Genomic DNA, 16,782 nt, shown 5'->3' on the forward strand with positions numbered 1-16,782 from the left:
CCAGTGACAGGACAAGGGGCAATGGGTTCAAACTGGAACACAGGAGGTTCCACTTAAATGTGAGAAGGAGCTTCTTCCCGGTGAGGGTGGCAGAGCCTGGCCCAGGCTGCCCAGGGGGGTTGTGGAGTCTCCTTCTGTGCAGACATTGCAACCCGCCTGGACACCTTCCTGTGTAACCTCATCTGGGTGTTCCTGCTCCATGGGGGGATTGCACTGGATGAGCTTTCCAGGTCCCTTCCAACCCCTGACACTCTGGGATTCTGTGTGAAACTCCCTGTGGAACAGGATCTTCCCACCTCCTGGGCAGGAACAGCAGAGCACTGGTATTTAAGCCTGTGTCACAAGGAATTTGTCAGCGGACATTCACAGAAGCCTCTTGTGTAGCTGCATCACTGAGAGGAGAGGGACTCGTCCTTCCCAGCTGTCTTTCCTCAGCCCTGGGCAGATCTGGGGAGCTGGTTTTGCCTCATGTCCCGGGGAGGGGAGCAGTGAACCCGACACAGTGCAGGCCTCAGAACCGGCTGTGCCACCCGCGGTGGCACCTTCTCCTGCCGCCGCTGACTCCAGCAGTCCCAGAGCTCACGAGGACAGAGCTGCGCTGTTCAACATCCAAAACCAAGTGTTCTGTCAGTGTTTAATATTTCCTACTTCTTGCAGTATAGTTTTAAATAATATTCTTCAAAAATTATAATAGCCTTTTAAAGTAAAGAATCTGAGTGCTGAAATCTCTCTTATATGTATTCATTTGTTAGAGATTTATATATTTTTTTACAATTTCTGCTTTCAAGAAGAGGTTAGATCTCCAAGTAGCAGCTCTGAGATGAGCTTTGAATGCTTGACTTCCAGTTCTGAAATGTTTCTTAATGCAAGAGGGAAGCTCTCGTCACTGCCCTCGCTGTCTGTATCAGCTCTTACTGCTGCAGGAGAGACCCGAGAATCAGACATATTGTCCACTGTTTCTTATGATGCGCTTAATTTCGTGTTGAAAGAGAGTATAGCATTAAATCTAGAATGAAAATGACTTGTTTCCAGAAAGAACGTAACCATTTCTAGGTTGTTGGTTTTTTTTTTCGCCAGATAATTTTTCTCCAGACTGTGTTAACGATACGGCTAAAGAAACGTGCTTAAACTGGTTTTTCAAGATTGCTTCCATCAGAGAACTCATTCCCAGATTGTATCCTTGTCAAGTGAGACTCTCCGAGTGTGTCTGCAGGTGTTTCACAGGCTTGTCAAGAAATTAACATGTTTATTTCAGTAAAACCCACGGCAACCTGATGCTTATATTGACTTTGTTTCAGACTGTATGTTTTAAGTTGGAGTTGTGTTTCCTACTAAACTGAATGCTGAATGGCTGGCCCTGAGCAGCGTGGCAGTGAGAAAGTAGAACTGATGTGTGAGAAGTTGGGAAACAACAAAAATATTGTACTTAAGTAGTAAAAATCAACCAAGTGTAGTAAGGTTAATTACAGAAGGCCTTGAAATAGTTTGCTCAGTGTGTATTTGGTGTATAAATTTGGTTTTGTAGTTTGAAATTACACGCGTCTTAGTTTCGTTCCTTAACTTGGTTTCATTTTAGTTATGTGGAAGCAGCAATACTGAAGTGCAATAAGTTCCTGTCCAAAATGTAAGAGTACGTCTTAAGTGTGGGAAACAAGTGAGTGGGCAGGCTTAGAAACTTAATTCTAGGAGTTGAGCACCCAAGTTCATGGTTAATGGTGGGTTGGGTCTTCATAGGTCTGAGGAAAAGCAGTACAGAGGGGTTTTGGAGCTTCTGGTGAGAATGCCATAGAATAAATTCAAGGTGAACTGTGGTACAACTTGGAATACCATAGTGCTTGCAGTTGTGAAATACACGTATGATTGTGACATCAGGAGTTTTCAAATTAAAAACCAGTGGCTACAGATGGTGGAGGGAGAAGCATCATTGTTGAGATTATTATGGCAAAAAGATGGAGATTGTGTCTGTGCTTGTCTTTTACAAGCCAAACATCCAACCTGCCTGTCTGAACCACTAACAGCAAATACTGCCATTGAAATATAGGCTGTGTGTTACTATTCACATAAAATTTTACTTCTGAAATAAAATCTTGTGCTAATGTGCTTCACATTTTGGTAGGAGATTCTGTAACTCACGCTCAATTGTCAATCTACAACTGAAGTTATCTCTGGGAGGTATAATTCTGTTATCAGTTGTTAAATGTCATTTTCATTTCTGAAACCTTTGCACAGGGGGATTTCGGAATGTCTCCCGCGGTTGACTGCTATGATTAGAGGAATCGGAGATCCACTCGTCGCGGTCTATGCCAGAGCATACCTGTGCAGGGTAGGCAACGTTTGGACACGTCTGTATCAGAGACTTGCGGCTCTGCTACTAAAAGAAAACTTCTTTTAACTACTGGTTTTGTGTGAAGTAGTCGGCAGCCTGTCTATTCCTTCTAACAAACCAAAAAAGGGAGATTTCTCTTTTGTTTTAATAATGGGGATTCTTTCTTTAAGTGTTCATAATAAGGAAAAATACTTTTTTATTTTTGGCAGCTCACGCCAGTTTTTCATCATCAGGAAGGGCAGAAAGTGAGGGACCTCAGTGGAAGGAGAGTTTGGACTGTTGTGTGGTTGCTGGGTGCTGCTTTTCGCGGTTATATCTGCGCTGTCCGTGTGTTGATCTCCCTCCTCCTCCCACTGGGGTGGATGTGGCAGCAGAGCCGCTCAATAGAGTTGGGACAGTGGATGTTTTCTGGCTGCATTCTTATCCTCAGCAGCCCAGCCAAGATAAACTTACCAAAGAAGAGACACTAAAGTGATTCCAAAAGTCACCAACAGTGGCAAAAAAATCTTGTGAAATACATTTTTGAAGGAGTGGCAAAGATCTTGCCTGTAATTGGAAAATGGTAGGGCTGCTAGTTAGCAATACCTGGGTGAAACCAGCTGTGAAATATGAGTGTGGTCAGTGTTGATATATATGTTACGTTTGAATAAACTGCCCAGGATGCTTTTGGTGTAGCTATTCATGGATGTCCGCATGAATTCCTGCATCTCCAAGTCATTGCTGACTTTTGCTTTGCTCTGATAGATGAGCTGCTGTCAAGGGTTTTGATTGCGGGGTGACAATCAAACCCTGGCAGATGTATTGTTCACCTCCTCTTCCCCCCACTTCCCCCTCTTGCCCCTCCCTCTCCCCCTTCCCACTCAGCACAGGCGATTGGGAGGGAAAGAAGGACAGAGAGAAGAGAGTTGGAAAAATTAACCATGTTTTACTAATGCTACTAATAAGAATAGAGAAAATAATACAAAATATACAAAACCAATCTTGAAAGTCTCAGGAACTGCAGAGCCGGCACCCGAAGTCCTGGACTGGACTCTGCAGCCAACCGGAGCTGGATTCAGTCTGTCACTGGCCTCAGTTCGCAGGGACGACTCGCAAGGTCCTCTCCTAATGTCGGCCATAAACAGAAGGGAAAAGGGAAAGGGAAAAGGGATGAGATCCTTGTGATCTCCCACTCTATATGAAGTATTCACGTGAATGGGATGTTATACACAGTTGGTCAGTTTCTTGGTCACCTGTTTCTCGCTGCCCCTCTCGCGAGATGTCCATCCATGCTTATCAATAAGTTTGCATTCCATTGCTAGGTTTACCAAAACATGGATCTGGTTCTCCAGGAAAATGCAGCTCATATGAAGCTTTAGCTGACGGGCAAAATCACTAAAAGAGAAACTTGTTTTTAGCAAAACCAGGACAGCTGCTTAGTTCATTTGAGTCTAGAAACAGAGTAATACCAACATTTTTGTCATGGCCTGATCATTTCTGCTACATAATGCAAGGTTTCTGAAGGTTTTTTGGGAAACAGTTTGTATGCACGATCCACCTTTTACTGGTCCTGTTACAGCTAAAAGAGATGCATAATGATAGAGCTGTTAGGTTGAATAATCTAGTAATTGCAATTAAGTAGTAAGATCTTAGCATGCTCCTTTTGGTCCACAAAGATGATCATCCGAAATAAATAGTGAAAATTTTCTTGGAATAAAATACTAGCTGTTAAAATCCTGATTTTTGTTTAAAATTAAGAAAGCTTATTGGAATGGAAAGCATTTAATCTTCTGTATTCCAGCTACCGACAATATTACAATATTAATACTTCCACCATGAAGATAATGTAATAGATCTTTAAAAATATAAATTCTTGAATAGGAAACCTGTAGAATCTGTATAAATCACAGCGTAGTAAAATGTGGGAATAAACACATGGAATCAGAGACAGAGCAAGTTGGTGCATTTCTCTTTGGCCCCGTGGTTTGAAAGGAACTGGTATATAAAGAAAAGTGATATTAAGAGATGACCATGCGAGATGCTTCAACTTTGTGACGAACTCAGCAAGAATTGCCTGTGCTCGGGAGTCATGTTCATATTTTCCTTTTGGATCCTTGTTTCATTTTGTCAGAAAATGCATTTTTGTCTTCAAGTAGAATCGTAGGTGATGGATGAAGATAAAATCTTTCTCTTTCTTTTACTACAGATTGGCATGGAAGTGGCGCCGCAACTCAAAGAAAGCCTGAACAGAAATTTCTTTGACTTTCTTCTAACATTTAAACAAGTAAGCAAATAGGGGTTTTATTTGCAAAATCACATGAAGACACTCATTAACCAAACTACTGTGTACTTTTAAAAATCTCTGAAGTTCTTGAATCGAGATTTAGGGATGTTCGGGTACCCAGATATAGTTTGGGAAGTTTTACGTACATTCTGAGAAGCTGAAACTGTTCAGCGTGTTTCCATACTTTAATTATAAATGCTATGAGCTTGGTATTTGTTCCCCAGTATGCAAGAAATGCTTCAGAATATCTCTGTATCTTTGTTATCTTGTCTGTTCTTGTTTCCATTCATACACAAACTGTGTGCAGTTTATTGTAGCTCTTATTAAATTTTCACAGCGACATGTTCTTGTCTTTTATTACAACAGATTCATGGGGATACGGTTCAGAATCAGCTGGTAGTACAATGTGTGGAATTCCCTCTGTATTTGACTCTCTATTCTCCTGCTATAGACTGGATTTTACAGTGCATTGCGTACCGTGCTCCTGAAGTAAGTAAGTGTGGTAAGGAAGGACTGGGGTGAAGGGTTAATTTTGCCTGTTAAAAACCCCTCAGTCAGTACTTAGATATCTGAGTGTGGAGATTATTATAAAGAGCCTGGATTCGCCTGCTTGTTTCTCTTCTCTGCAGGAAGAACATTCATTTCTACAAAGCTCACGCCAGACAGCTTCAAATACATCAGCAGTGTTCCTGTTTGCTTTCGCTGTCCTTTAGCTAACCTCAGTTTCCTGAATTCAATAGTTTCTTGTGTCATAAAGATGATTGGAGTAACCTGTGGCTGTTTGAATCTCAGCCGCCTGTTGCGTTCAGTGATGTTCAGGAACTGCCCTGCCTGGCAAACAGGAATTCTGTGGAGAAACGCCATGGCTGAAGGGTCTTCCATAAAATCCAAATGCCTATGTGCCTTATGTTGTACTACACGGTTGTTTTCTTGTTTTATAAATAAAGGATAAACCAGAATTATTGGGATGGATCGGGTAGGTAATTAAGACAGCTTTTAGTAGATTTCACTACAATAAATAAAGCAGAATATATTTGTGGAGTCTCTACTCACTAATTTGAAAAAATAATTCTTCCAGGTTCTGCTCACTGAGATGATGGAGAGATGCAAAAAATTGGGGAACAAGTAAGTATTGCATTAATTCTCTGCAGATATGAGTCTGTCATGTGTACCCGTGGGTCCCTGTAATAGAGTTCTCTCTCCCCTTTTGAAAACGCTTTTGGGATGTATAGTGTGGCTTTTGCTCTCCCAGTACCTTACTAAATCATCATAACGAACATCTCTTTTCCAGATGAGAATTTGAAAAATATGCTAGATTACTTGTAGAGTAAAAGTTCATTAATTTAACTTGGTTGCTGCATTTTGGCTCCGAAGCCAAAGGTGCAGACACAGAAGGTGTTCTCCGTGGGTTTGTTGGTGGCCAGGCTTCCTCCTGGGGGATTTGCAGCTCGTTTTTTCTCTGATGAGCTTTGCACAGGCCAGTTCTGCAGCGGCCGAGGAGCTAAAATGCATTAATTACTTATGTGGGGAATGCCAGCATTAGCACCCTGTGACTGAGCTGAGGAGCGCAAGCAAATGCCATTTTAAAAATGCGATGTGAAGATGCTATGCTATCAGAGAGTATAATAGGGGTAAAAACAATCCGTGTACTCTGCTGTATTAGTTATTTTGTATATATGTTGATGTGTTTTGTGGAACTTATCTTTCAGTCACGTTTTAGCATTTCTCATTGTAAAGATGAGCTAGGTGCCTCCTCTTTGTGCCTGCTTGCTCTTTAAGGAAGGACAAAATGGCGAGTATAATGAGGGTTTTTATTAAAGAAATGTTTTGGGGACAGGTCTTTTTTATAGAGAAGTTGAATGATCCGGTTTAGCGGATCTATAAAGCACAGTAGTTTTCTTTTAAAGTGGAGTTCTGTGTTTTTATGTCTCCTCATGACTGTCAAAATATTACAAAGCAAGACGCATCAGTATATAAATGTTTAATTCATCTCAGTATATTTCATGAAGTACGTTGCAGCCATTGCGGTGCAAAGCGCCAGCCCGCATCTCCGTATTTTACAGTGACACAATGAGTTTGTGCTTCCATTGGTAACTTTGGCTTGATTATTACACAGATATGGGTCTGAATGATTAATCATAAATATCTAAATGTGTCATTACCAGTTATCATATGATAATGACTGGTTGGATGTATTTTAATCCTAACAATGCAGCTGTGAGAAATCTGACTATTACAATGCATATATGTTTGAATTCAGTGAGGAGAAACTTCAGTAGTGATTTGCCCTGCCAAAGTACCCTCTCAACTGTAGTTACAAAGAGAGAGGTTTATCTGCTGGTTTATCTGATCTTTCTAATAAACTTCTGGTAAAATGATGGCTTCAAAACAGTGTTCTGCGGCCTGCCTTTTCCTTATCTGATGGCTTCATGTTATCTTGGTTTGCTCATGCACTATTACCCCTCAACAATGCAAGCTCGATCTCTGAGGGTTTTTTCTTCCTTTTAGCCCTTTTAAAAGAAATTAGAATAGATGCCGGACAGTTGTTAGTCTGAGAAGTTCCAATGAATGTGAATGAAGGGACAGCAGGGTTCCCATGCTGATCTGTGTTCTGTTTCTCATAGCGCTTTGCTGTTGAATTCAGTGATGTCGGCGTTCAGAGCGGAGTTTATTGCTGCGAGATCGATGGACTTTATTGGCATGATTAAAGAGTGCGATGAATCTGGATTCCCCAAGGTAACTTTTTTGTACCTAATTTGTAACAATTCCTGTTCCTTGTCTGTCAGAGTTCTTTATACTCTTAGTCACCTTTGTAACTTGCACATCATTTAAATAAAAGGTGGTTTGATCAAAAAAACCTTTCTGCATAGTGTCCTGGCTAGAGCAGAACATGCATCTTCTGCTTTTAATTTACAATTTGTCCATAACTTTCAGCATCTCCTCTTTTGCTCATTGGGATTAAACTTGGCACTGGCTGATCCTCCTGAAAATGATCGCCTTCAAATATTAAATGAAGCCTGGAAGGTTATAACAAAGCTGAAGAACCCACAGGTGAATTATTGTCTGTTCTGTTTCACTACTGATTCTGTGTTTAGCGCAGAATTGTAGCCAGTTGTTCAGTAAGCATATGCTTAGCATGCTTACCTTTCATAGATACACGCGGTTGCCAAAAAATACGATACCTAGTAATATCTTTATATGAGCTTTTGTGAGCTCTACTGAAGCATATTGTAATTCTACATAAGCAGCTTCTGAGGTTTGTCATTAGTGCATGAATCACACCACAGGAGTTAATTTGTTTAAGTGTAATTTTTGCAAGTGCACTTACAACATCTTGTAAATATTGGTAATCATAAGATATGTATTTCTAGGATTACATCAACTGTGCTGAAGTGTGGGTGGAGTACACATGCAGACATTTTACGGTAGGCACAAATGACTTTGTTTCCCTGGTGTGTTTTCTAATACAGACTAAGTGACTATATTAGCAGTTTCATTTTAAAAATGGAAAAGCTATGACTATTCAGTTTAAGCGTGTGGGCTTTCAGTAGTGAATGAAAAAATGTATTTCCTTTCATGAGAGACAAACAGGGACAAAAGATGCAGGTTTGAAGGAGTCTTCACCACTCCCCAGCCCTGTGTATTTCGTATCCTTTTATTTTAATGGCAGATGGACCAGTTTAAGTAGGGATTTACTGGAGCTATGGCTAAAGTTCCTGGCTTAAATAGAGCTCTGCAGAAGGACGATGCTTTGGCAAATGGAAATAAATTATCCGGTTGGTTTTCAGTGACTTGATTTATGTGCTGATTTCATGATTGTGCTGTGTAACCTCATGTTTTCGCTACACAGAAGCGAGAGGTCAGTACAGTTTTGGCCGATGTTATCAAACACATGACCCCTGATCGAGCATTTGAAGATGCTTACCCACAGGTAAAGAATTTATTTTGCCAAGTCTGTAAAAATCTGATGTGTGTTTTCTTAGCTGAAATTAATTCTTAAACATTACTGATGTCTCTTACCACAAAATATCTCTAAAACACTGGCTAGAATTTGGCAAGCCTTTGGGAACAGTGTAATGGTGTGATTTGTACCTGCTTTTTTCAGTCTTTCAGTTCAGCGTTCGACAGGGCCTGACAAGGCCCAACACAGCTTGACAGGGCCTGACAAGGCCTGACAGAGCCCGAAAGAGCCTGACAAGGCCTGACAGAGCCCGACAGGGCCTGACAAGGCCCGACAGGGCCCGACAGAGCTTGACAGGGCGCGACAAGGCTCAACAGAGCCCGACAAACCCCGAGAGAGCTTGAAAAGGCTTGACAGAGCCCGACAGAGCCTGACAAGTCCCTACAGAGCCTGGCAGGGCCTGACAAGGCTCGACAGAGCCAAACAGAGCCTGACAAGGCCCAACAGGGCCCAACAGAGCCCGACAAGGCTTGACAGAGATCGACACAGCTCAAAAGAGCCTGACAAAGCCAGACAAGGCCTGACAGGGCCCTCTTCCTCTTCCTCTTCCTCTTCCTCTTCCTCTTCCTCTTCCTCTTCCTCTTCCTCTTCCTCTTCCTCTTCCTCTTCCTCTTCCTCTTCCATCAATCTTTCAGTTCCGAGAAATGCTAAACCAGAATGATTTATGTGTTCAGAAGCAGCAATAGTTAACTCCTACATCAACAGCGGCATTGTGCTGGAGAAATCCAGCACTCGTGGCAGGCTGTTGAGACAAAAGTAAACCACAAAATAAGGTGTCAATGTAATATTGTGACTGGTTTTTGATCCTGCACATCAGGTAAGATATGGGTTAGTGGAAGAGGTTCTAGAAGGTGGTTTTTGTGGTTACTTGGAAGGTAGCTAAAGTGCCTACGAAACAAGATTTAACAAACTGCTTCAGGGTTTTTTGTTTGTTTGGGTTTTTTTGAGTCTGGAGTGCTGGCAGACATGCAGACTGTAAGGTGGAAGAAATCTACCTAACTCTAAAAATTGAGGTACAAATAAAGCCTCTGTTCATAGTTCTGTGGACCATGATGGTCTTCAGAGCAGCTCCTCTTGGAACAGCAGAACTGGAACTGATCTTGCACTGGGGAAAGACATTCCGTTGATGATGCTTGAAGTGGCTTCCAGCCCAGTTTTCTATGAATAACCAGAGAAGAATCATCTCTGGTGTGGGCAGTCTTAATTTTCAACTTGTATTACAATAACCCCCCTGCTTTTTTTTTTTTTTGCTTTAGCTGCAGTCAATTATTCAGAAAGTTATCACCTACATCCATGACTTCTCTCTGCTTTTTTCAGTGGTAAGTGATACTGTTTAATGCATTTTTAGGAAGAACTCCTTTGTGCTGCTTCTGCAAGAGATTTCACCTCACTTGAATATTTAGGCTGTTAGATTCTCCAAGTTTGTTTCTTGCTATGCCATAGGTGACAATCAATGGAAGATAAAACACCATTTGTGTGTGTTGGTGTAGTAGCTGTTTCTATGTTATGATATCTACTTAACGTGCTCTTTTAGGGCTTAAGTTTGGCGCTGAAACCAAGTGAAACTTGGCGAGATCAGAGGCTGAGGGACAGAAAGAAGAACAGGGCAGGTGTCCGAGTACTGAAACCAGCTGAAATTCAAACCTCACCCTGTAGATCTGGGGTCAAGTCTTGTTCACAAATCACCCAAATAATTCTGAAAAACTTATCCTTGCTATATTCTTGAGGTGGTACAGAACGTATTTCAGTATCTTCACAACTTAAACCTGTGTCTTTGAAGAAAATTTGAAGGTCTTGGACTTTCAGAAGTTGCCCTGGATACATGCAAAAGGGTCGCTGGTGTCTGGCCTGTTTTCATTGGTTTTAATATCCTACCTTTTTTCCCATAGGAATTTGTTGTGATCTTAAGCTGTTTCAAGCATATAATTCATTTTTAAAAAATTTGCAATGTTTGATTCAAACAGTTCAGTGTTTTATTCCGGATCTCTGCAATCAATAAACTGATACACCTTTCAGCCATCGGTGCTTTCCCATTTGTTCCACTCTTTGATCCTTCACGATGAATTACTGCCTTCAAAAACTATTAAAATAATTTTAGCTAAAACAGCTACGATTCTAAGACTTACCCCAAATATTTATTGGTTTAGCATGCTGTTTGTAAAAGACCTAATTTTTACGTATTAATACTTCCAGGAGAAATTCCTGCCATTCCTGGATATGTTCCAGAAGGAAAGTGTGAGAGTAGAGGTTTGCAAGTGCATTATGGAATCTTTTATTAAGTAAGTGGAGAATATTGAGAGGAAACGCACTCTGGAGGGGCTGGGGAATGTGGTGGAAGCTTGCTAGGGTGGGTGTATAGTATGTAGTATTTGTGAAGGTGTTCCAGCCTATGGGAAAATGGAAATGTGTCGATTTTGTTGATCTATTGATTGACTGACTGTTCACAAAAAAGCTGAAATCCAAGTAATGATACTGCTGCTGACTTGCTGTGGATTAACAGAATAATTGTCCTCTGAACTTTTTTATATTGCCTTAGTTGGTTTATAACATTTATTTCATCTTCCAGCTGATACGGTAGCACTGACCTGTTACCTTGGTATAATGGAGGAAGAGAGAGACGCTCTCTCATTACAAACTCTGTTATGTGTTATACAAAAACGAGTATTTCCGAAGATGAGAACAAAGTTAGAAGACAAGGCTTCATCTTCAAATATTGTATTAATCAAAATCAAATGGTCCTTTTCAAATCATTAACAGGTTCCTCAAAACATTGTTTTTATTCTTCTTCACCTTGACATCAGGTATTGGCACACGCCGCTAAGCCCAGCCCAAGCCCGCGCTTGTCTAGGCTGGACTGTCCAGCTCTCTCGGCCTTTGCTCACATGAGAGATGCTGCAGAGCCTTCGTCATCTCAGTGCTCACTGCATGGTGCCTCTGTTCCCAAACAGGACGTTTCTCCTTCCTGTCTATCCAGCAGTAGCTGAGAAATTACATCCCTTCTTGGGAGATCTGGACTTGCTTTGTTTGGACGTTCTGAGATTGCCTGTTGATATCATGTGTCCAGCTTGTTGCGTCCCTTAAGGAGTCGGGTTGTGCGGTTTGGTAGTGAAGCTCCGTGTCTTAAGATAATATTTCTTGGTTGACGTTTTTTGGAACTGTACATCTATTAACCATATGATCCTTGGAGTTCCGTTGGGTAAAAAATGAATATAAAACTTCTGTAGTGTCATGCGATGCAGATGATTGGAATGATGCATTAAATCAGCGTTATTCTATTCAGTGCTTTTCATTTTGACATAGCAGGATTTTTCATCACTCTTTCTAAAAATTCTATAGGCATCAGCAGGAATCTACAAAGGATCCCGTTATACTCAACGCTCTTCTGCATATCTGCAAGACAATGCACGATTCTGTGAAGTAAGATTAACTTTATTCGTACTAATAACTATTGTTAATGCAAAGTTGGGCTGCTCAGTGAACAGTTTCACGTTTCTGAGGCTGTTTGTTTCACGGTGGATTAAGACATGGATCCAGTTAGTGGTGAGGGAAGAGCTGTGCAGTGGAGTGGCAGCACGTACCATTTGCTCTGTAATTACTGCTTTATTTTTAATACTGAAGCAGAATTTTAGTAGGAAAGTAGCAATGGTTTCGTAGAATTTTCTAGTGAAGCAGAGACACTAAACAATCCAAACTTTAAAAAATGTTCTTGAGAGTGAAACCAATGTAATCTTTGAGTTATAGTGAATAAAAAACAATTTTTGAGATTTAAGTGAATATGTAGCTATGAAAGCACAGATTGCCGTACTCAGTTGTACCTTTTTGGGGGCCCCTTTTTTCAGCCTGTACAAAGTGGTGTTAAATCTTTAAAAGGGCACCTGAAAGCTCTCTAGAACCAGAACAGAATCCAGAACAGAAGCTCTTGATCCACCTGTGTCTTTCCCCTAAATCCTCCTGTTTTCCCCTTGACTCTGAGTGCTGCCCTGTTGGCGATGCGGGGGGCCCCGTTGCACCCTCACTCTCTGAATGGCAGCTGTGCAATGTGGAAAACAGTTGTGCATTGGACCTAACTCGCAAAAACCACACAGAACTCTTTGCCTGATTGAAAATAGAGCCAGAATCACAATGCTGCAAATTTTAAACCTTAAGAGCAAAACTCTCCTTTTCTTTTTTCCCTGGTTCGGGTTGAGTAGAATTGTAAGGGCACAATTTCTTTTGGCACCCTGAGCCCAGAGCCGCTCAGAATGGCAGGAACCCGTAACTTTCTCTGCCTTGATATGCCATGGATGCAAGATTTATTGCCAATAAAGATTTGGCACGTAATTCCAATTTATACCAGCTAGAGTGCTTTACTTGGGGCCGAAGCACCTTACATGGCTGTATGTTGCACTAAAAGCCACGTCAGCCTTTAAATAGAACATGATATTGAAGCTGAGACAGCTTATTAAAAGATATTAAGCCGTTCCTGGCAATCCATGTTTGGTGCTTCCGCTGACATTTTGCCAAAGCAATTTGATAGTTTACTGAGATCCTCAAAACCCCTTAACGCAGGAGTTCTTTTAGCTGAGATGGTGTACATGGTGAGCTTGGTTCTGTTGTGTCAAATCATGAATTCTGACCGTCTTACAGTGGTTCCTGCGGCTGTTTTTACATCCCGCCCAGCTGGTGCAGGAACGGCCTGTGTGCCGGGGGGGGCCGTTCAGAACTGAACTGGAAACCTGGGGCTGACCCGCAGATCTCATTAGGAGGCGCTGAGCCACTCAGAGCCCGTCAGCTGACTCCTTTGATTGGCAGCGCGCTAACGAGCTAATCACGCTGAGCTTTTCTTTCCCCCTTTACTGAATTTGTATAATAAAACTATTGTTCTCTTCCCATCTGGTGTCTGAGCTGGGAAATTGGCCATTGATGTACTAAAGGTCAAAGCTGGAGACAAGTATGTAATAGTAAAAGGATTAAATTGTATTAGTTAATTGTAATTTAACCTTTTGCTCATCTGTTCTCAGTGAAACAGGTTTGACTTATTGGATTTTCATGCGATGTAAATTTGTTTCAAATCAGGTTTGGGCTCTTGCTGTAGAATAGGGAGCTGTGATAATCTTCAAAAGAAACCAAACCAAAACCTAATGTTGTTTCTAAAACAAATACATTAACTATTCCATATAACATTTAAAGTGCGTTTTAAAAGCTTTCCAACTAAAATAGCATAATTTTCTTATAAAAATAGATTTACTGATTTCTTTAAGTTTCTGTAATCAGTTCCTACTCATGATGTTACACAGGTCCAAAGCCCTTTGTTTGCTGCAGTAAAGAACATGAGCTCAGCTTCCTTCTCTTCGTGCCAAAATTAGAGTTTCTGTAAAATCTAAAGGCACTCTTAGCAATTTTTTCTTTTTTAATTTATTTTTTATTCTGGAATTTAAGTTGGTGTCTGGTTGACTTGGTGATATTCATATTAAAATCAACTGTATTGCTTTGTAACTAAAATGACGAGCTTAGTGGTCTTACTGTGCAATAAACACGTTATGTTGACATAACAGTATATAAATTACTACATATCCTTTGAACCTTTACAGGTAAATCAGATAGGCAGTATTCTCAGATTTACCATATAAATTGTCTTACAGCGCACTAACGCTTGAGGATGAGAAAAGAACATTAGCGGCTCTGATAAATGGATTCATCAAAATGGTGAGTGATGGTCGAGTGCGCTGTGGGGATGCGGAGCTGGGCAGGGACCACGGCTCTGACTCGCATGTTGCTTATTTAATTGTCTTTTCTGCTACTTTTTAAAATCACATGTATGGTAAGTATTTACAAATTAAACAGCAATTAAAGCCGTGCATATTACGGTATCAAAGAGGTTCACCGATTTGGTGAGTGCTGGTGAATGGGGCTGCATCCAGCTGGCAGCCAGTCACTAGTGGTGTCCCCCAGGGGTCAGTGTTGGGTCCAGTCCTGTTTAACATCTTTATTGATGATTTAGATGAAGGGATTGAGACCATCATCAGCAAATTTGCTGATGACACCAAGTTGGGAGGGAGTGTGGAGCTGCTGGAAGGCAGGAGGGCTCTGCAGAGGGATCTGGATGGACTGGAAAAATGGGCCAGTTGCAATGGGCTGAAGTTCAACAAGGCCAAGTGCCGGGTGCTGCACTTTGGCCACAACAACCCCCTGCAGCGCTCCAGGCTGGCACAGAGTGGCTGGAGAGCAGTCGGGCAGAAAGGGACCTGGGGGACTAATGGACAGGAAGCTCAACATGAGCCATCAGTGTGCCCAGGTGGCCAAGAAGGCCAATGGGATCCTGTCCTGTATCCAAACTAGCGTGGTCAGCAGGCCAAGGGCAGTGATCCTTCCCCTGTGCTCTGCATTGGGGAGGCCACACCTGGGGTGTTGTGTTCGGTTCTGGGCCCCTCAGTTCAGGAAAGAGATTGAGGTGCTGGAGCGGGTCCAGAGAAGAGCAACAAGACTGGGGAAGGGACTTGAACACAAGCCCTATGGGGAGAGGCTGAGGGAGCTGGGCTTGTTTAGTCTGGAGAAGAGGAGGCTTAGAGCTGAGCTCAGCACTCTCTAGAACTACCTGAAGGGCAGTTCTAGCCAGGTGGGGATTGGGCTCTTCTCCCAGGCATCAGCAATAGGACAAGGGGCCATGGGCTTCAACTCTGCCAGGGGAAATTGAGGCTGGATTAGAAAGCAATTCTGTGCAGAGAGGGTGGTCAGGCATTGGAATGGCTGCCCAGGGAGGTGCTGGACTCACCGGCCCTGGAGGTTTTTAAACTGAGATTGGACATGGCACTTAATGCCATGATCTAGTAAAGGGACTGGAGTTGGACCAAGGGTTGGATTGATGATCTCTGAGGGCTTTTCCAACCCAGTCGATTTTGTGATTCTGTCAGTGAGGTTCCACTGTCCAGCTCCAAACGAAACCAATACCAGCTTTAAAAAACACAAAATGAAGATAAACAGAGATAAGAAGAGCATACAAGTTATCTTAATTTACAAAGAAGATCATTTGTAGCATCAACTTAATAGTCGCACAAAAACTGCAGCTGTTTTTTTTTCTTGAAATAAATTTGCCAACCTCTTATCCCAGTGAAATCTTTTGTTCCTGCCTGTTGTGTTGGAGATGTCAGGTTGGTTTAGGGAGCTGCTCTCAAGCCTTTTTGATTCTCTAAGCAGCTCCTCTCAACGTTGGCTTTTCTGTCACATCCTCAGAGCTCACAGCCTTTGTCTCTGCGCTTCCTGTTCGTTCTTTGTTGCAATGCTATGAATTTATCTATGGATTGTTGCTTTCTCTTCAGCGATAATTTGCTATTCAATATGTTTTTAATAGAACTTTGCTTTGTTTACCTTTATATGCAGTATAGTGTTGTATAGTTTCCTTCAGGAGGATTTCCCACATCGAATAATATTTGATGTGGCTTTATAGTCTTGGTTTAGGGGAAAAAAAATCCCATAGTAGCAAAATGAGTAATTACAGATTTTAAACCAGCACACATTAAGGTACAGAGGGAAAAGCAGTTGTAACAGTCAGGCTTTTTTGTGCAAATTTTATATTTTTAGGGAAGCTTTTTGAAACTAGGACTCCACAATCCGCAGTTGCACAAAGAGAGGAAAGTGCCATGTCCAATCTCTTTTGCTTGTGGCTTGAGAAATAACAAATAATGTGACCTTCTATTACAAAGAAAGCGTTTGAATACATAAATGTAGACTGCCTGGAGACTGGTCCTCTCGCTGGGCTTTTAACTGACAGCTGAGACACTCTGGCTGACAGCACTTGGTTTTCTTTTAAATCTGGAGGGTTGAAGTCGGGTGTTCTCACACCAGGGTTGGTTTGACTTCTTTCCTGCCTGTGTGCAAGGTTGCAGACTTTTGCCGTGCTATATATGCATATATTTATTACACAAACTCAAGGAAAAGCTGCTTTTCTTGCTGGTGTGTCTAGGTAGGAAAATGCTGATATCTCTTAGCAGCTAGAAATGATGTGAGTCTGAATGCACATTCACGGATCTATTCCTGTTGTTGTGGGGTTTGTGGTGGTTTGGTTTTTGGTTGTAGTGTGTGAAGGACACCAGGCCTTTGTCCCCGTTCTGTAAAGAATCAAGAGTTCTGCTCGTTTGCAAACACTTCACAAATCTAGATTTTAAATTTTTCTTGAAAAATACTTGATCTGTAAAGCAGGAGATCATGTAGAGAATGGGCAACAGCAGTTTTATATTTTTAGTGGCCTACAGTGGT

At 41.7% G+C, this 16,782-nt stretch overlaps 1 protein-coding gene across 1 annotated transcript in view; it reads left to right on the forward strand.

The window, feature by feature from the left end:
* Positions 1-16,782, forward strand: part of VPS35L (VPS35 endosomal protein sorting factor like) — a 56,619-nt gene that overhangs the window by 16,271 nt on the left and 23,566 nt on the right. The window contains exons 10-23 of the mRNA XM_082064766.1: positions 1,078-1,174; positions 1,577-1,624; positions 2,230-2,323; positions 4,512-4,589; positions 4,956-5,078; positions 5,668-5,714; positions 7,214-7,325; positions 7,524-7,640; positions 7,961-8,014; positions 8,440-8,520; positions 9,807-9,869; positions 10,744-10,829; positions 11,887-11,967; positions 14,172-14,235. Of these exons, the coding sequence (XP_081920892.1) occupies positions 1,078-1,174; positions 1,577-1,624; positions 2,230-2,323; positions 4,512-4,589; positions 4,956-5,078; positions 5,668-5,714; positions 7,214-7,325; positions 7,524-7,640; positions 7,961-8,014; positions 8,440-8,520; positions 9,807-9,869; positions 10,744-10,829; positions 11,887-11,967; positions 14,172-14,235 (1,145 nt within the window). The remainder of the gene's footprint in view (positions 1-1,077; positions 1,175-1,576; positions 1,625-2,229; positions 2,324-4,511; positions 4,590-4,955; positions 5,079-5,667; positions 5,715-7,213; positions 7,326-7,523; positions 7,641-7,960; positions 8,015-8,439; positions 8,521-9,806; positions 9,870-10,743; positions 10,830-11,886; positions 11,968-14,171; positions 14,236-16,782) is intronic.

The sequence above is a fragment of the Streptopelia decaocto genome, assembly GCF_964273445.1.
Source record: "Streptopelia decaocto genome assembly, chromosome: 13".
Taxonomy (NCBI): domain Eukaryota; kingdom Metazoa; phylum Chordata; class Aves; order Columbiformes; family Columbidae; genus Streptopelia; species Streptopelia decaocto.